The following is a 21,413-nucleotide window of genomic DNA, read 5'->3' as shown; positions in this document are numbered from 1 at the left end:
CTTCCTTTTATAAGATAAATAATGAGCTGGACTTTCCCCCTGTTCTCTTCCTTACCCAGAGCCCACCATCCTTCATCCGTTTGAAAAAGGAAATTTGGGATAAGTGGTAAGAGCAAAGGCTCACTCTCATCAGCATAAATATGCCTTGATATCTACCATCTTAAAAAACAAAGTAAACAAACCATTCCACATCCCCACAAAACAAACAGATTAAAGAGAACAAAAAAGAAAAAGAAACTTCCCTTAATCCCACAGTCATCTACAGTTATAAACTCATAACTGGACATACTGATAACTTCTTCCATTCAGAAATTTATTCCACTAAGTTTCCAAATTACTACTCTTTCTTCATTTTCTCCCTCCCTGATGGGCCAGATCTCTCAGTTTTCGCTGGTTCTTCCTCCTCTATCCAATTTCTAAATGTGATTTCCCAGGGCTAAGTCCCACTGTATGTGTGTGTCTGTATCTGTCTCTCTCTCTTTCAGTTCTGTGTTCTCTCTCTGGTTAATCACATCTAGTTCCCTGGATTTAAATACCATCTTTATGTTGATGAGTCCCAAATTTCTATACCCTGTACTGACCTCCAATCCTGAGCTCCAGACTGACATATCCTGTTGTCCACCTGGATTTCTAATAGGTAACTCAAACTTAACATGTGTAAAGCTGACCTTTTGGTTGCCCCACTCTCATCTCCTGTATCCTTCCCCATTTCAATAAACAGTATTATCATCCAAGGAGTTGCTCATACACAAAACCTAGGAGTCATTCTTGACGTTCCTTTTTTCCTCATCTCTCACATTCAGTCCACTAGTTCATCTCCCCTAATATATTTCTTTCTTTTTTTTTTTTTTTTAAGGTGGAGTTTCGCTCTTGTTGCCCAGGCTGAAGTGCGATGGCGCGATCTCGGCTCACCGCAACCTCCGCCTCCTGGGTTCAGGCAATTCTCCTGCCTCAGCCTCGTGAGTAGCTGGGATTACAGGCATGCGCCACCATGCCCAGCTAATTTTTTGTATTTTTAGTAGAGACGGGGTTTCACTATGTTGACCAGGATGGTCTCGATCTCTTGACCTCGTGATCCACCTGCCTCGGCCTCCCAAAGTGCTGGGATTACAGGCATGAGCCACCGCGCCCGGCCAATATATTTCAAATCTGTTCACTTCTCTCCATTTCTACCTCTACCATGCTGAATCAAACCATCATCAACCCTAATCTGGTCTTCTGAGACAGCCTTCTAACTGGTAACTTTGCTTCAATTCCAGTTCCCTGCAATCCATTAAAGTAGCTAGAATGTGGGGGTTACTGGGGCAAAAAAAAAAAAAAGTAGTAGCTAGAGTGACCTTTGGGAAAAAACAAATCAAATCATGCCACTTTCCTTTAAATCATTCCCTCAATGGTTTCCCTTTGCATTTAGAATAACAAGAAAACTCTGCTATGGTCTCTGAGGTGTTATATGCTATACTCGCTGGCTACCTCTGCCCCTCAATGACCACACTCCTGCCACATCAGCCTTTCATTTGTTACCTCAGCATAGCTCTCTCCTACCTCAGGGCCTTTGTCCTTGCTATTCCCATGAACTTCGGGAACTTTCTGTTCCCTCGCTGGTTGCATGGCTCTTTCCTTGTCATCATTTATGTCCAAGCTCAACAGTCACTTCCTCAATAAGGCTTATTTGACAATTTTATCTAAAGTAGGTCTTTTCCCTGTTATTTTCTATTATATCACCTAATTAATTTCCATCGCAGCACTTATCACAATCTAAAATTACTTTATTTATTGTATGTTTCTTCCCATCAGGTTATAAGCTTTTTTTTTTTTTTTTTTTTTTTTTAAGACGGGGTCTCACTTTGTCGCCTAGGCTGGAGCGCAGTGACATGATCTCAGCTCACCGCAACCTCCACTTCCTGGGTTCAAGTGATTCTCCTGCCTCAGCCTCCCAAGTATCTGGATTACAGGTGCCTGCCACCACGCCCAGCTAATTTTTGTATTTTTTAGTAAAGACGGGGTTTCACTGTGTTGGCCAGGCTGGTCTTGAACTACTGACCTTGTGATCCTCCTGCCTTGGCCTCCCAAAGAGCTGGAATTACAAGTATAAGCCACTGTGCCAGGCCCAGGTTATAGGCTTAACAAGGCAGGGATCTTTCTTTTTCTTTTATTAAAACAGTTTTATTGAGATATGATTCACATAACATACAATTCACCCATTTGAAGTGTACAACTCAGATTTGCCATTTAAACCATTTTTAAGTGTAAAATTTAGTGGCATTAAGTACATACACAATGTTATATAACTACTGTCATCATCTTTTTCCAAAACTTTTTCATTGCCCCAACAGAAACTTTGTAATCATTAAGCAATAGCTCTCCTATTCCCCCAGCCCTCTAATCTGGCTTTCTGACCCTATGAGTTTGCCTTTCATAGATATTTACATAAACGGAATGCTACAGTATTTGTCCTTTTGTGTCTAGCTTATTAAGGAGGCAGGAATCAGGGATTTTGTGTATCTTATTCACTGCTCTACCATTGCAACCTAACTCAGTGTCCACAGCATGCAGTACATGCTCAACAAATACTGCTGAATAAACTAATGAATTTTAAGCAAGTCACCTAACTTTAAAAAAATTTTTATATTTTATAAATTTATAAATTCATTATGGGGTACAACATGTTTTAAGGTATACATCATGTTTTGATATACATATACACAGTGAAATGATTACAGCAGTCAAACAAATTAACATATTCATGGGTGTGTGTGATAAAAACTGTAGAAATCTAGTCTCTTCACAAATTTTCAGTACAAGATACAATATTACTAGCTGTAATCCTTATTCAGTATATTACATCCCCAGACTTATGCAGTCTACCTAACTGCAAATTTGTATACCGTTTAGCCTACTTCTTCCTGTTTCCTCCCCTTCCTCCCACTAAATCACCATCCTACTCTCTGTTCCGTTTATTCAACTTTTAAATTTAAGATTCTGCATATGATTGAGATCAGACAGTCTTTGTCTTTCAGTGTCTGGCTTATTTCACTTAGCATGTCCTCCAGGTTCATCCGTGTTGTCACAAACGGCAGTATGTCCTTTTCAAAGGCTGAATAATATTCCACGTGTGTGTGTGTGTGTGTGTGTGTGTGTGTCACAATTTTTTAAATTCATTAAAGTCACTTAACTTTTCTAGATCTTAGTTTCTTAACTTGTGTAATGGTGTTTTATCACCTATCATGTATTATTAATTTCTTTAGAACTTACAGTGTTTCTGGCATCGTGCTTGCTAACAGAAATATCATGATGTGCAAAATAGTTATTGTCTCCATTCTCAAAAAATGTTTGCTTCCTTTTCCGTCTGGGAATATCATCTTCTTTGATTTGGTGTACTTTTAGGATGGAAATATATAGAACAGTGAAGTGTATAAAAGTAAGGGGATCTCTACCACACCTATCAAATTATGTGATACTACACTGGAGTGACAAATGTCAAAAGCTGAGCTGTCCTCAAATCCACTTAATAGTATCTGCCCTTTTTACTTTGCAGGGTGATGATGGGGATCATGTGAATATATACATGCATGAGTACTTTACAAACCGTAAGGCTCTCCACAAATGTAAGGTAAAAGTATTATAATTTCTGTTTTACATTTAATTTTTATGCTCTAAGAATTAAAAGTGAACTTCTGTTCTCTATACAAATTCTAATATAATGTACTTATGAACTAACTGAAATTATGGCAGGATCTGGTTTTTAAAGTCAACGTCAATTATACTGCACCTGAATTTTGACAGGTCCATTCCTATAGCATTACATGTTGGCCAACAAGGAAGGCTATTTCTAACCGAAGAGGCTGGCACTTGACAAATATTAATAAATGGTGCTGAAAACAAGGCATTTTGCTTCACTCACTCACAGTACTTAATCCAGCACACACACACACCTCTAGACAGCAGTGACATGAAGAGGGCAAGCAGGCCTCAGCAGTGCTCTCCGCTCTTCAAACAACACTTGAGGATTTCTATTTGAAGGCCTGTCTTTCTAAGCTTGTGCTTTCAAAACTTGGGCTGGACTGATCCCAAATACTGAAGTAACAAATATTACTAAATTCTGTCATTTCCTCTACCAAAAAAGTGATTTTACTACTACTTCTGGTTGTGATGAAAGGTCCTATTGACTATTCAAATCCTCAACCAAGTTATGGATGCAGTATTAAATGACTTCACTCCTTTTTCTCTGGCACTTTAACACATGCCAATGCTTTCATCCACCTCCGCTAATGTGGCTTATAAATTACTGAGGTGAGGCCATTTTAATAGTATGATTTGTTCACATCTTGAGAGATGGGGTACATATGAGACTGGCTGAGAAGACAAACTCCCCTTTGACAACATGTATTAGTCTACATGTCTATAAAAATAAACCTTCAAAAGCTGGAAATATCTGATTGCTATAATGCTTGGTTAGGAGCCATAATAATTAATGGTTCTTTATTTGTTACAAATCAAAATGTGAAAAAGTGATGGCAGTAAGGTCAAAAACAAAATGAAAGCTTCCCCGAGAAACAGCGAGAGATGGAACAGACAGAGCTGAAGCAAAAAAAAGTGAAAGGTCACAACTGTTCTAAAAGTTTGTAATTGCTTTAAAAGGGCTTGCTGAATAAATTCTGAAATATAAAAAAGCCAGTTTTAAAGAAGTTTGCAGTCCCCTCCTTTTAAAACTGCCTCCAGTGTGATTAAAAAAAGAAAATCCAGAGAGGAAGATACTTGCTCCCTATGGATTCAGAGTAGTTAAATCTATTGATTGTTTTTTCTCTCTCTCTCTCCTCTTGTTCTCTCTCTCTGTTTGTTCTCTCTCTCTCTCTCTCTCTTTCTCTCTCTCTCTCTCTCTCTCTCTCTCTCTCAATTTTTCAAAGAGCATATATAAAGCTGGAGAAGATACACAGTTACTACAAGCAATCCATTTCTCAAATGAGTAAAACTAGGTCAGCATACTTGTGGCCTTGGTTCAGTTAACAATAAAGTCAAAGGCCTCTTGGGAAGTGGGAACCAGGCAGGTCCTAGAGTTAACAGTCTGATATGGAGGGCTGACTTTGCTAAGTTTTCCGCTGCACATAGCCTCCATCTTGGTCTTGCTCTCAAAGCAAGCTGTAGTATTCTTAGCAATACTTTATACCATCCTTTGGTATACCATCATTTTGGGCCCTTGAGAAGAAAGAAGTGTGTGTGTGCATGTGTGTGTACAACATGTGTATGTTTGAAGTTTGGATATATGAGGAAATCCAGGCATTTCAGCAGGAGCAAGTTTCACCATGAAGCTTCCAACAGCCTTCTGACTCTAGGACCTATGTGCCTAGAGCAAGAAAGAGAAAATAGGGCAAGAAAAGAAGTTCTGAACTCAAATCAGAACTTGGTTCTACTAAATGATGTCAATTTTACCCTCAAACGCTCGATCCTGTAGTATCCGTGTGCTCTTTCCACCACGGCTGACTTCGCTGGAGGGAATCTCCAATTTACTTCTTCCTTAGTGCAGTCTTAGTCTGAGCACTTTTTTTTGTTTTTGTTTTTGAGACAGAGTCTTGCTCTGTTACCCAGGCTGGAGTGCAGTGGCACAATCTCAGCTCACTGCAACCTCTGCCTGCCGGGTTCAAGAGATTCTCATGCCTCAGCTTCCCAAGTAGCTGGGATTACAGGCATATGCCACCATGCCTGGCTAACTTTTGTATTTTTTAGTAGAGATGGGGTTTTGCCATGTTTCCCAGGCTGGTCTCGAACTCCTGGCCACAAGCAATCCACCCACTTCGGCCTCCCAAAGTGCTGGGATTACAGGCATGAGCCACCCACCTGGCCTTAGTCTGAACACTTTTGACCAGTTCTGTCTAATCACTGTGTTTTCCATTGTATGACAGAACTGTGTTCAGCACAGTGGGATCTGGGCAGCCTTGGAATTAAAGCCCTGCTTCTTTGACTGAAATACTTGTCTGCCAAAAATGGAGAGTGGTCAAGCATTGGTTGTGGGAAGAAGGGCATATGGAAAGGTGAGTCATGGGCCAGAGACTGTCAGAGGGCCACTTTCCTGGAGCTGGAACAGAAATAACAGTAAACGTAGTATGGTCGAGAGGGCAATGAGCGTGAGGGATGAAGTATGATAAATTGAGGATGGCAATCCAGAAATCTGACTCAATTTCAGAAAAGGAGAACAATCTCAATAAAAAACAAATTTTAAAAATCCCCACCATTAAACTGAGGTTGGTTGAGGGTAAGAATGGCAGCTGACACTACATAGAGGAATAATTCTAGACTGATCAGAAATTAATAAGAGAATGTTCAGCAAGTCTTTAGAGTCATGTGGATAAATGGCTCATAAAAACAAAATCATCGCAAATCATTACTTCTGTAAAACCAAAAGGTCTGAGGATACAGCTCATGATGTCTTTAAATAACAGTCAAATTGTGGACACTCATCATGTGATATTCCATTTGAAGGATGTCCAGTGAAAACAAAACAAAGCACTTATTTATAAAAATAAACAAAGGAAGCTAGTCTTCCTTTGTAACTAGAACTTACGGAATGTTTACATCTTCAAGGACGGCCAAAAGTGCTAAAGAAATGCTACATATTTCTTTCAGGAAAATACAAACCCACGCATCTGATAGTCTTACTATGGCATGTGGAAAGATATTATTCAAGTGGGATACTAACTGATGTGATGTCGAGAGTGCCACAGAAATCCAAGACAGACTGAATAATAAAGTGAGGAGACCATGACGTACTTGCAAAGGCATTGAACTTTTACTCCATAAACAACAATGCAAAATGAGTCCCTAGAAATAGTCTAAGAAAATAAAATTACAGTTGGTCAAGCTGCAGAGGCAAGAGATTATAAAGCCCACACATCCAAGTACAGTCTACCAGCAAGTAAAAACACAGAAAGAGATTCTGAGTTTAGCAGGAGAATTCCAATTTGTATTCATTGCTTCTCTGTAGTCATGTTAAGGCCTTGGAAAAAGACTGTGGTCAAAAAAAGAACCATGTATTACTAACATAACTGGTTAAATAAAATGGTCAACCTCAGTACATATTTATAAAGAAAAAGGATTCACAATCTAAGGAAATAGGCTGTACATGGGAAGTAGGAGAAAAGTGAAGAATAGAGACTTACCTGTGCTATATTTTTGTTCAGAAGATAGACACCATAATCAAATTGCAACTTCTCCCCTCCTTTTGGATACAGTGGAAACCTAAGAAAGGTAAAGAGGATCAGAAATTTTCAAAAACTGAGTAAACACAACCTCCAAGTTGTCGACAGAGGCTACCGTTTCTCAGATACAGCAAAAACATCTGAAGAATTGGACTAAGTCACCTAGTTATAGTCATTGCAATCTACTAACGTCTCATAATATTAATTAAGTCAGAACAATGGCTGCCTTCTTTCAAAAGAAAAAGTGAATAGGTAACAGAACAAGGAACTAATGTTTAAGAAAGTGACCCACCCACCCCAAGGAGTTGAGGCCGCTGATTCCTATTTACACATCACAAACTGGCCACCTTGGCTAAGATTAAGATCATAGAATATTTTCCCTCCAATATCTTGGACCTGACATCTCAACTTCTACTAAAGGGGAGAGGAAGATTAGGAAGGGGAAAAAAAAATCAGACTTAGAAACAATATATAAGATTTGTTTCTTTTAAGGTGGCCAGTGAAATCAACAGTGATAATAGGAGCCAAAATTCATTAAAACATTCATTCATATTTGCAGAGATGGCTACTTGGATGCAACTTCTCTAAGGCAATGTGCTCGTGCCATAAAGCTCTCATACATGACCTTCCATTTTAACCTGCCTCACTAGAGCAACAAAGGCATGCCATCTGGATCTTCAGAAAGATAATGAGTTATTTTAGAGAGTAACTCCCCTCGCTATTCCCCTTCTTTATACCTGAAAATGAAGAAGGAAAGGTTAGAGCATACTTATAGTCCAGTCATTGTTTTCCGATTCTCAAGACCAAGCAAAAATTTTAGTAACTGATACAGATTTCTTTACAAACAGATCAATTACTACTTAGGGTCAAGAAGAAAACTTCATCTTCCTTAGTTTCATGATATACCGTTATTCTCAAGAATAAAATAATCTTATTGAAATGAATGATAGGTGACAATTGTTAGTCTTAATTTCAATTGTCTTTTAATTGCCTGAGGAAAAGATACATTCTATAAAGCCTGGTGGATATTATTTTCTAGGAAAAATAAAATAAAGGAAATAGAATTTAAAGCCTTTATATTAAATTCTCAGGAGTTGCTGGCTATATAATATCCAAAAGGTAAATCTGTTACGCTATAAAATTATAGGCACCGGTGAGTCAGCAAGGTCATGAGCTGTATTTATTCTCTACTAAAGGAACACCAAATGCTTCACACACCCTTCAAGAAGACAGAGCTTTATATTTAATTGAAACAGTAAAAAATAAACTAGGACATGTGGTTTGGCCTCAAATTGAGATGCATAAAAATGACAGCACAGCAAATTCAGGATAAGCAAAGTGCAACACCAGGCTTTTGCAAGATGTCTGGGAATCATTCAAATTCAGATGGGGTAGCCTGCAAAGAAAGGACACATTTGCAAATACCTAACAGGGGCAACTTTAGAGAAAATCTACTATAGTTCTAAACCTCTGTGCTGTGTAGCTGTTATTCTATAAGCTTCATATGTAGACTAACTAAACAGCTCTCCAACTCATAGCTATCTCCATTTTCAAGGTATAAATCTAGAAACCGTTTTATATGTTACAAGAGTAAACTGAGATCAGCATACATTGAAAATGAAGCTACAACATTCCTAAAAAATTGATTTCACAACACTGGGCTTTATTATGACTTCAGTGGGACTTATTTATAGAAAAAGCCAGAAGGTATGATTCAAAAAAGGCAATGCAAAGGCAGATCAAATATTAGGACGGAATTTACATTTTATATTGCTTTCAAATTCTTAATAGGTCACTTGAAGTTGAATAATATAATAGCTTCTAACTATCACATGTTCATCTTACTTTGCAAAAGTACACAGATTTATAGATCCACCAGTCTTGAAAAATGGAATCCATTTTAAAGGATGAAACCTACTATCATCAGGACACAAGATATGAACCAAAGAAATTTCATTTCAATATAGTTGGAGAATTACATTAGCAAGCTGTGGAAGCTTTAGATTAGAATGCGGTCATTAGAGTAAAACCAGAAGCAGATCCATAACACCACAAAAAGGACTCTTAATTGGAGGATGAATTATATATTTCCTATGAAGAGTCAATGCAATTTAGTGTTATATTCAATTAAAATGGCTAATACTATTTTCAAGTTAAGTTAAATTTTGAAATTGAAAATTCAAAAATTGACTCTACTGTCTTTGCAGCGCCTTATTTGAACCATATCTTGTGGCTGTTTCTATAAATGGTAGAAAAATCACTGAATTAGAAAGCAATAAATAGATTACGTGTGTGACAGAATTCCATCTGAGGCTTACTGTCACCATAACTAATACCTGGCGGTGAAGAGGTTAGTGGGGAGAACTGCAGACCTCCAATCTTAATTATCAGAGCCCACCTTTATCTACTGTAAACAGTTGTATCATTGTGAACTATCAAATTGGCTTAGATCAGTTTGCAACCCTTTCTTTTTCCAGTCTGTCTCAGATTGTAAATTTACACTCACTGTGTGATTACTAGGTTAATGTGTGTCTCTTGTATGATATCGTAGGCTTCAAGAGGGCAGAAACAAGTTTTCCTTTTTTTGAGACGGAGTCTTGCTCTGTTGCCAGGCTGGAGTACAGTGGCGTGATCTTGGCTAACTGCAACCTCCGTCTCCCAGGTTCAAGAAATTCTTCTGCCTCAGCCTCCCCAGTAGCTGAGACTACAGGTGTGCACCACCATGCCCAGCTACTTTTTGTATGTTTAGGGGTTTCACCATGTTGGCCAGGACGGTCTCCATCTCTTGACCTCATGATCTGCCCACCTCAGCCTCCCAAAGTGTTGGGATTAAAGGCGTGAACCACCACACCCGGCCAGAAACAGGTTTTATTTTGTTCCTCTTTTCCTCTCTGTCAAGTGTCTAGCACTGCTACTAGCAGAAACTCAATAAATATTTATTGAATTTTTTTAAAAAAAAAGTTATTTGTGAAAAAGATTTGGAACTCTTTAGCACAGAACAATTTCGATATGAGTTAAGAATTATGAGATGACTACCAAAAAAGTGAATGCAATCCCAGGCTCTGGTAACAGAGGCAGAGCAGCTCAGCTAGGGAACATGACAGTGACAACTACTTTGTACCACTTTAGACTGTACCAGGAGACCTATGTTCAGTTCTGGGAGTGAAAGTATTTTACAAATAGACAGAAAAACACCTGCATCTTTACTTAAAGGTGATGTTTCTAAAGAACATTTATAACAATCTCATTTGACTATAAAAGTATGTAGCGAAATAATGAAGAAGTCAGTATTATTGTTATTTAAAATAAACTGATTTGCCTTGGTCATCTAATTGGTAAGTGGAAGAGACAGGGCCTCAGTATTAGGTCTTCAATAATAAATTCAATATTCTCTCTATTGACTCTGAATGCTTTAGAGAAGCACATCCATGATGATTAGGGGAACAGGAGTCAATATTGAGTGAAATTGTTGAAGGAACCAGAGGTGCTCGGCCTGGAGGACAGAAGTCTCAGGGACAACAAATGAAGGAATTTCAGAGAGAAAAAGAATTGTTTGTTCTGCATGGCTTCAAGCAGGGAGAACCAAAGTGGATGGTATATACGTTACAGGAGATTGATTTCACCACAAAGCTATTCAAAATCCTAAAGATCTTGGTTAGAGGCAGCCAAGCAGAGAAGGGCGACAAACACAAACAATGGACATGTATTCAGTGGATGTAGTGGGTTATATAGTGGCCTCCATAAAACCTATGTCCATATTCTAATCCCTGGGACCTGTGAAAGTGACCTTATTTGATGAAAAGGTCTAAAATAGTTAAGGATCTTGGGTTGAGATCGTTTTTGATTATTCAGATGGGCCCTAAATCTAGTAAGTATCATAATAAGGAAACACAGAGGAGAGACAAAGGGAAAAGAGGTGGAGTGCAGGTAAAGGCAGAGCTTCGTTGTGCAGCCATAAGCCAGGCAATGCCTGGAGCCACCAGAAACTGGAAAGGACAAAGAAAGGAGTGTGGCCCTGATGACGCCTCGATTTTGGACTTCTGGCCTCCAGAACTGTGTGAGAATAAACTTCTGTGCTTTAAGTCATCAAGTTTGTGGTAACTGGCAGTAGCCTTAGAGACTAACACAGGAGTAATCAAATACGGTATGATTCCAATGGACTCGATGAGGTAGAGCTTCTCCTCCAACTCCAAGATTCTGTAATTCTGAATATGTGAAACTAAACAGACTGAATAGAATTTCGTTTTTTCCTTCAGAAACCAAGAAAGATTTGAGACTCCAATGACAAAGAGTCATCATGATAGGCAGCAGCTAAGGTTGCAGAGCAGACCAACTAAAAACTGGTAAGTGAAGTACCAAAAAAAGAAATTCATATGTACAGGCTGAGCCGGAGCAGGATTCTTTTTACTAACTCATACACATACACATACACACACACACACACACGCACACACACACACGCGCGCACACACACACACACACACACACACACCCCTCTACAGAGATGTGACACATGAAAAATATATCACACTCAACTTGGAAAAATAACTGTAAAAAGAAACTGATTTTTCAAACTTTAAATATTTATACAAGATACAACTATTATAAACACTACCCTCTTCCCACCAACCCAGACATTTTTATAAAGGACTCCAAACTGCTGATAGTTTCTTGCTTTCACCTTCAGAGCCTCACATCCAGATTTAGCTCTTTGATGGCAACTGGGGATGAGGATATGGCTATAGTTAATTTCAACTTTTAAATCATATATATTAAGATTACTTTTGCCATTTGTATTTATAGAAAATGTGACAACATGGACTCAATATATTCTGAGGCCGTGACTTTATCTCAAACTCAGTATACTTACTCCTGTCCAGACTGGTCTTCCATTACAACTTTTCTCTATCAATTACTTGGGCTTAGAATGGCATTCAATTTCACCCACCTGATTTGTCTGTTACATATGCAGGGCTTCACCAAGTTGACAAGTCATTTCCCCTCTGTAAATTCTCTCTTTCTTGTGGGGGGCTGTCCTGTGTACTACAGGTTGTTTAGCAGGGTAAGCATCCTTATCCTCTATCCACTAAAAGCCAATTGCTCTTGACTCCCAGCTGTGATAACCAAAAATATCTCTAGACATTGCCAACCGTTATCTGGGTGAGTGGGGAAAGGGGTTCGAATTGCCTCTAGCCAAGAATTATTGGTCCAAGCTCCTATCAATTTGATTACTATCGAGCTAGAATCCTTAATGCCAGTTCATTCTCCATATCACTGTCAGACTGATTTTAGGAAGTCTAGTAGGTTTTTTTAAACTGAATTGCAACAGAAAAGACAAAGTTTTTCTAGCCTCAGCTCCATTACATACTTCCTTATATGAACTTAGGTAAATCAGAACTAGTCTAATGCTAAGCTATAAAGTGGAGAAACTATCATCTTTCCTGCCTTCTTCACAAGTACCTTGTGAGGATACAACACCACAAAATTGAGAAAGTACACTGAAACTGCAAAGCATGACACAATGTAAGTTATTATTTTCTCTTAAGACCTCTTATCATGTCACTTCTCAGCCCTCTTCATCTTCAGTTATTGCTTTAAATTTCAACTCCTCTGCCTACCTTTCAAGGCCTAAGTGATCTGACCCATCTACCCAAATTATATCACCTTTTCCTCAAGGGGTTTCCTTACAGCGTCACGAACACAGCAAGTTCACTTTTCTTTCTCTGCCTTTACTTACTTCTCGAAAGTGTCCATCTTTCTTGCTTTCCTATCTAAATTCTATTCTGTCCTTTATAAGATCTAGTTCAAGTTGTCACAGTCCTTTTAAAATTGTCCTTGACCACTCCAGGACTCACTGATTCTCCTGTGACCTTCCTGTCGCCTATTTAATGCCTAAAGATTGCTTGCTAGTTGTTTCCATACCCATTTATTTCATGCTCTAGCTGTAGTACATTAATTTTCCCACACTACATGATTCACATGTGCACGTTTTTGCTGCCTCATGGTTTATTTGAGGGCTATATCACATTTAAAGAAGTAACCAAAATTAAATCAGGGTATCTGCCAAAGAAAATAAAATTCTTCTTTTTTTTTTTTTTTGGGAGACAGGGTCTTGATCTGTCACCCAGGCTGGAGTGTAGTGGCACGACCATGGCTCACTGTAGCCTTTGACCTCCCAGGAACAAGTGATATTCCTGCCTCAGCCTCCCAAGAAGCTAGGACTGCAGGTGTGCACAACCACACCTTGCTAATTTTTCTTTTTTTGGGGGGAGGGGGTGGAGACAAGGTCTCACTGTGCTACCCATGCTGGTCTTAAACTCCTGGGCTCAAGCATTCCTCCCACTTCAGCCTCCCAAAGTGTTAAGATTACAGGCATAAGTGACCATGCCCAGACATAAAACTCATTTTAAAAGACATTTTTCAATATTTATTTTCCCAAAAAGTCCCCCCTACAATAACTATAGTAAATTGTGAGTTAACTCTGGTATGCTTAGGGGTCCTCTTGTGGAATACCAGACTGTGTAACTGGTGGGATGACCTACTATCAGGAGCAACCAGAATGAAGCAATTAACAAAACAAACGAAAACACAAGTCTCATTCAAGTCCTCCAGGGCAACAACAACAACAACAACCACCACCACCACCACCTGTGAAAAAAATGTTAATGTAAAATGCCACCAGCATGCAATCTGCCCCTATTCTCCCCTACCCTCCCACACTGTGACAGAGGAAGGGAAGTATCCAAAGGCTATAGATCCTTAAGGACAAACTAAAGCACCTGGTAAAGTAAAAAGGACTATGTTTTACTCTGCCAAGACTAAAGAGAAAAAAAAACTTCACATTTTTCTGCTGAGTTGTGTGTAGTGTTGCCGAAGTTTTCACTGTTGATGGTAATGCAGTGAAAACATAAGGCAGGCCATAGGCCAGTGAGATGGAAATGGCTGGCTGTAGGGGTTACACTGGGGACTGAAAATATTTGAGCATCTGTTTCCACGTTAAAAAGTCACATTTATTAACCAGCCCAAAAGGTACTCTTTAAAAAACAGGCCATTTTAAAAGAACATTTCCATTTCCATTTATCATTTAATATTTTAACTGTATTCAAATCTATTTTTAAGTTTCAATTTTTCTTTGGATTAAAAACTTTACTCTAAGGACAATTTAACTTTCACCCATAAGTGATATCTTATTTTAAACATCATAATCAATTTAAAGTTACATAGAAAGTAACAGATATCCATTGGTTTGGGCTAAAGTTATAATCTATGAAAAGCATGATTAACAATGGACATTTCCCCCCTCTTTCCCATAGCCAACTGATCTCTGAAAAATTAAATCTGGTCGTGGCACCCAGTCTCCTACAGAATCACTGAACTGAAATAAAATCTAAGCCACACAGAGTAGCCCATAGGGCCTTACGTGGCTGAATCCACTGCTGCCTCCTGTCATTCGCCTTGGCACTCACTATGCTCAAGTTATGGCTTTCTTTCTGTTCCCTGAACATGCCAAGCTTGTTTCCTACTTTGGGGTTTTTGAACTTGATAGTCTCTGTTTCTTAAGTGTTTGCTCCTTAAATCTTCCCAGAGCTGATACTTTCTTACCATTCTGGCCTTTGATCAGAATTACCCTTAGACACTGCAGGTCACTCAATCTAAAATCTTTCCTCAGAAAGATTACTGAGGACAGATTAGACTAAGAGTGGCCAGGAGTACTACTCAATTTTAACATCACACACACAAATAAGAGACAACTGGACATAATGTGCTTCCAAATGTGATAGAAAAGGAAGAATCAGTAACACCTATGAAGTATTCTTGCTAAAAAAGCTTAATACGATCATCTAAGTTTTTATCTCCAGTTTATAGGAAACATACAGGAAAGACAAACATGTTAATACAATCAGCAAAATTCAAAATATGAGGAACTCTACACGGATCTGTAGAGTAAGTTTAACTTATACAACAAGGAAAAAAATGCAAGGAAAAATAAAGAAGAGAACCTTCAAATTAAAAGAGACTTAAGATGTGGAGCAACCAGAAGTCTTACATATTGTTGAGTGGGAGTAGAAAATGTACATTACACTCTATGGAAAAAGGTCTGGCAGTTACTTATAAAACTAAACATACACTCATCCTATGATGTAGCAATTCTGTTCCTGAGTATTCACCCAAGAAATATGAAAACACGTGCCCACAAAAATATCATGTACAAAAATGTTCATAGCAGCTTACTCATAAAAGCCAAAAACTGAAAACCATCTCGGTGTTTAGGATGATTAGCAGGGTCAGCATCTAAATCAGAACCTGCAATAATATGCCAAGTGAAAGAAGCCTTATGTAAAGAAGTTTATACTGCATGCTTACAGTGAAACAATGGTTGAGTAAGGGACTGGGAAAGACAGTGACTCACTAGCAAAAAGAAAGAGGGAAGTTTCAGGGGAGAGTCAATGATCTGTATCTTGACAGGGGCTGGGCTGCACAGAGACATATGTATTTGAGAGAACTCAGAATAGTTCATTTAAGATTTGTATATTTCATTATATATAAATTTCACATCAAAAGAAAAAAGAACCATAAACAAATACTGAACTCTGGCTAATGATATGCATGATGAAGCATTGGGGAGAAGTCTACTGATATCTGAAACTTACTTAAGATTCATTAAATAAGTATATTGATATAATAAACAAAGATGGATAAATGAAAAGATAAAATAACACAGGTATAGCAAAAGTAACTGCAGAATCTAGATGGTGGGTGTACGGGTGTTTACTACAAGAGTCTTTCAACTTTTCTCTAAGTTTAGAAATTTTCACATTAAAATACTGAGAGAAAATATAAATAAACAAACACAAGGTTTAGCTAATGGTAAACAATAAGAGAAAAACAGGCTGGGTGCAGTGGCTCATGCCTGTAATAATCTCGGCACTTTGGGAGGCCGAGGTGGGTGGATCTTTTGAGCTCAGGAGTTTGAAACCAACTTGGCAGCATGGCAAAATCCTGTCTCTACTAAAAATACATAAATTACAAGGTGCTGGAGGAGTCCAAGAGGCTGAACATCAACTGTGTGGAGTACATGGGCCAGAACGCGCTGCAGCTGGCCGTGGGCAACGAGCACCTGGAGGTGACCGAGCTGCTGCTGGAGTAGGAGACTTGCCATCAGCAAGGGCTACGTGTGAATTGTAGAGGCTATCCTCAAACACCCCGGCTTCCCGTCCAGCAAGCGCCTTACCCTGAGCCCCTGCTAGCAGGAGCTGTAGGACGACGACTTATATGCTTAGGATGCGGATGGCATGCGCTTCTCGCCGGACATCGCCCCCATCATCCTGGCGGCACGCTGCCAGAAATACGAAGTGGTGCATGCTGCTGATGAAGAGCGCCAGGATCAAGCGGGCACGACTATTTCTGCAAGTGCGAGGAATGTACAGAAAAGCAAAGGCACATCTCCCTCAGCCACTTGTGCTTGAGGATCAATGCCTACGGGGGCTGGCCAACCTGTTGTACCTCTCCTTGTACAGCGAGGACTCAGGGCTCACCACTGTAGAGCTCAGCAATGTGCTGGCCAACTGGCCAACATAGAGGAGTTCAAGAATGACTATGGCAAGCTCTCCAAGCAATGCAAAGGCTGTAGTGGGTGTGCTGGATCTCTGCCAAGACTCAGAAGAGGTAGAAGCCATTCTGAATGGAGATTTGAAATCAGCAGAGCTTCTGGAGGTAAACAGGCACAGAGCTTCATTAAGTCATGTCAAACTTGCCATTATGTATGAAGTCTAAAAGGTCAGATAGATGATGGGGTTTCTATTCTACAAGGAAACTGAGAATTGTCAAGCTTCAATGACACGTGTAAGGTCACACAACCATGGAGATGATCATGCAGTTTGTGGCTCATCCCACTGCTAGCAGCAGCTCTTGACAATCTGGTATGAGAACCTTTCAGGCTTAAGGTGGCAAACCATAGCAATCAAGTGTCTCGTGCTGGTCGTGGCCCTGGGCCTTCCATTCCTGGCCATCAGCTACTGGATCACACCTTGCGGCAGGATTAATAAGAAGAGGGTCAGCTGGGCTGACCTGTGGACAGACCAGGGAAAGCAGAACACTACTGCAGCAACCTATTTGGACCTGTCTGAAGAAATCTAAGCTGGGGAAAATTCTGCGAAGCCCTTTTATGAAGCTTGTGGCACACACGGCTTCTTTCGTCATCTTCCTGGGCCTGCTTGTGTTCAATGCCTCAGACAGGTTTGCAGGCATCACCACGCTGCCCAATATCACTGTTACTGATTATCCCAAACAGATCTTCAGGGTGAAAACCCCCTCAGTTTACATGGACTGAAATGCTAATTGTGGTGTGGGTTCTTGGAATGATGTGGTCTGAGTGTAAGGAGCTCTGGTTGGAAGGACCTAGGGAATATATTTTGTAATTATGGAATGCACTCAACTCTGGGATGCTCTCCATCTTCATTGCTGCTTTCATGACCAGATTCCTAGCTTTCCTTCAGGCAACAAAGGCACAACAGTATGTGGACAGTTATGTCCAAGAGAGCGACCTCAACAAAGTGACGCTCCCACCAGAGTTACAATATTTCACTTATGCAGATAATGAAAAGACTTATAAAGTGGTATGTTTTGAAAGCACACGTAGACAAAAAATAAATAAATAAATAAGAGAGAGAGAGAGAGAGAGAGAGAGAGAGAGAGAGAGAGAAGGTACTAAAGGAATTAAAAGAAATCAAGCAAGATATCTCCAGCCTTCATTGTGTACTTCTAGGGGACAAGAGCCAAGCAACTGAGGAATTAGCCATTGTAATTCATAACCTTAGTGAGAAACTGAATCCCAGCATGCTGAGATGTGAATGACGCAGCAACCTGGAATTTGGCTTTGACTATAGTACAAATGTGGGCAATAATATTTCTAAGTACGAAATACTTGAAAAACTATGGTGTAAATTTTTAGTACTAACTACTTTTATCGTGTGAATCTTTGAAAGTTAACTCTTAATGGTTTTATTGTTTTATCACATGAAAATGCATTTTATTTGTCTGCCTTGACATTACAAACAACGATACAACATTGTGTTGAAAAGCCCAATCTTGCTATGTTATTGAAATTTTTATTCATTTTAGAGTAAACTCCACATCTGTACACTACCTGTTTGCCTCCAAGAGACTATCAGTTCCTTGGGGACAGGGACCATGTCTTATGCATCTTTGTGTCTCCAGCATCTAGTACAGTGCCCGGTACATAGCAGGTGCTCAATAAATGTTGAAACCAACTGAGCTGAACTGCAAACAAAATTAAAGTAAAAAGTCCTCACTACGTAGCATACCTTCCCTTGTCCAAGTTCTGCAGAGATTTTTTTTTTTTTTTAAATAGAAACTGAAGAAATTTTACAACCAGCTATGACTTAGTAAGACATTCTAAGAATTTTAGGTGCCACTGATAATCCTAGAACCACTAAGCCTTGAGTGAAGAATTTAACAACAAAATGGGTTAATGGAAAATATAATTACATTATATATTTAAGTTTTATAGAATTATTTAAAACAACACATTAAAGATTTTTCTAAAATAAAAATAAATTAAAAAATACAAAAATTAGCCAGATGTGATGTTATGTGCCTGTAATCCCAGCTACTTGGGAGGCTGAGGTGAGAGGATCACTTGAGTCCAGGAGACGAAGGTAGCAGTGAGCCAAGATCACACCATTGTACTCCAGTCTGAGTGACAGGATTAATCATAGGCAGCTTCCTGTAGGTGGAAAATTTAAAACTAGTTTTGAAGAAAGTAAAGGTCAGAAATTTGAAAGAGAAAAGATGAAAGAGCATTTGAAATTAGAGTAAAAGAGCAGATTAAATCAACAAATTATTTACTTATTTTATACCGAAGACTCTGATGATCATTGGACAAATAAGGCAAATACCATTCTTCATTCACTCATTTACCAATAGTTACTGTATGATCACCTTGTGGTAGACACTGTTCTAGGTGTTGAGCTCACAGTAAACAAAATGACAAAAAAGTTTCTGTCCTCATAAAGCTTACATTTCCGTGACAGAGACATGACAAACAAGAGGAGCTTCACTGAGGAGATTATATTCGAAGGAAGTGAGAAAGTCTTGAAGCTATCTGGGGGAGAGTGTTCCAGGCGGGGGAGTGCAAAGGCTTTGAGACATGAATGCCTGGAGCAGAGTGAGGGAAAAAGGACCAGGGGATGAGGTCAGCAAGGGAAGGAACCGGTTTACATCATGCAGGGTCCTGCAGGTCACAGCAAGGACTTTGGTTTTTACTCTGAATGACAGGAGAAGCACTGGAGGGTTTACTGACTGATCTGTGACAATAAACTCCAGGGGAGCAAGAAAAGAAACGTGGAGAGGCTACTGCAAAAATTTAGGCAAGAGAAGACAGAAGTATGAACCAAGACGGTGGCTGCGGAGGTGGTGAGAAGTGGTTGGATTCTCTTGTTTTGAAGATAGAGCCAACATGATCTGGTGACAAATCTTCTATGAGGTGTGAGAGGAAGAGGAGTCAAGGATGACTTCAAAGTTTTGGACCTAAGCGATGACAGAATGGAACTGCCATTTTATTATAAAATGACGGGTGAAATTAAACAGCTAGGAGCTAGGGTAAAAAATAGAGTGTGAGGGGTTAAGTGCTATAAGATTAGGCTGGTAAGGTCAGCAGGTACCAGACTATGCAGGGTTTTATAAACCACAAGAAAACCAAACCTATACTGTATCCTTAAGGACAATGGGAGGATAATGACTTTTTAAAAGCATGGGTGTAACAGAGTGGGGTTTATGTTTTTTAAAGACCAGTCTGGCTACAGTGTGGTAAATAGAGGGGAACATGACCTAGATAGGAGGTTATTGCAACATTCCAGGCCAGAAACGGTAACAGTTTTGGTTAGAGTTCCAGAAGTAGAGAGGAAGATATGTGAATAGATTTGTGGGAAGAACTGAAAGAATTTTGTGAGGGACTGATTGTTACAAAACGGTAAAGAGGGGAGGAGTCAAAGATGATCCTTTCTTTTCTTGATTGAGAAGTGAGGCAGATAGCGGTATCTGTGAATTGTGACAGGAAACATGGGAGGAAGAGCAGGTGTATATATATTTATTATATATAAATATAGTATACTTATATGTTATAGTTATATACTCTATAATATAAACAAAGTCTGTATTATATATAAATACAATGAGGTGACAAAATTTGGAGTGAAAATATCAATTAAGAAGTTATAAACATTTTAGATGGAAACTGAAGCTGGAGGTATGAATGAGATGGCCTAAAGAAATCGTATATAAGAGAACCACTTCAGAGCCTTGAGAATATGAACAAAGGATGGGGAGAAGGAGCCAGAAAAGGACTGGTTACAAGATATGAGGAAAACCAAAAAGCCTCTCACCAGAAAGGCTCAGAGAAACTGCTACTGTAAGAAGGCTGATGTCCACAGGCAAGTGCTGCAGACAGGTCAAGCAAATCCGAAAATGAAACATCAACTGGATTGACTTTGTGGGTTCATCAGTAGGTAGCTCTGATAATATGGTAAATGAAACTTTAACTGAAGTAGCAGGGGATGAAGGCTGACTGGTGTGAGTTCAGGAGGTGGCCAGAGGCAAGGAAACGAAGCTGGTGGGAAGCCTGGCATAGAGAGAGGGGAGCTCAGCAGCTGGAGGGATGTGGGAAGGCACAGCAGGAAACATGTCCCAAGGTGAAAGAGGATAGGTTCATTACCCGACAGGTGACAGTACAGAAGGGTCTGCCTTAGACAGCAGGTGGGAAAAGGGCAACTCTTTCATCATAACAGGAGCGATGAAGGAAAATGACCACTGTGGATGTTACGTATTCATTCAACGAACTCATATATATGCCAGGTATGATGTTAGGTGGTAGGGATATATCGGTGGGCAAACACAAACATGAGGTTAGAGTCCAGTGGATTAGACAGATGGTGCTCATATAATCAGCCTAACAAATGAGATGGGTAGGTGCTACAAGAAAAAATGTTCTGGTTAGAGGCAGCAGCTTGTGCAAAGGCCCTGTGGCAGGAGGAGGCATGCTGCTTCAAAGGATGGAAAGATGGCCAATACAACTGAACTGAAGGAGGAGTGGCAAGGGACAACTTTGAAGCTGCATAGGAAGGTATGTGACAGATTAGGCAGGGCCCTCTACACACACCATGCCAGATCACAGGCTGATCTCTATCCTCAGAGAAATAGCAGAGG

At 39.5% G+C, this 21,413-nt stretch overlaps 1 protein-coding gene across 6 annotated transcripts in view; it reads right to left on the bottom strand.

Moving 5' to 3' along the window:
• Positions 1-21,413, bottom strand: part of UVRAG (UV radiation resistance associated) — a 317,013-nt gene that overhangs the window by 71,627 nt on the left and 223,973 nt on the right. For all 6 annotated transcript variants that reach the window (XM_032259109.1, XM_032259107.1, XM_032259108.1 and 3 more), the window contains one exon: positions 7,152-7,230. In XM_032259109.1, the coding sequence (XP_032115000.1) occupies positions 7,152-7,230 (79 nt within the window). The remainder of the gene's footprint in view (positions 1-7,151; positions 7,231-21,413) is intronic.

The sequence above is a fragment of the Sapajus apella genome, unplaced genomic scaffold, assembly GCF_009761245.1.
Source record: "Sapajus apella isolate SASKATOON/1434 unplaced genomic scaffold, GSC_monkey_1.0 scaffold106, whole genome shotgun sequence".
Classification (NCBI taxonomy): Eukaryota; Metazoa; Chordata; class Mammalia; order Primates; family Cebidae; genus Sapajus; species Sapajus apella.
This window is presented reverse-complemented; position numbering and strand designations above follow the sequence as displayed.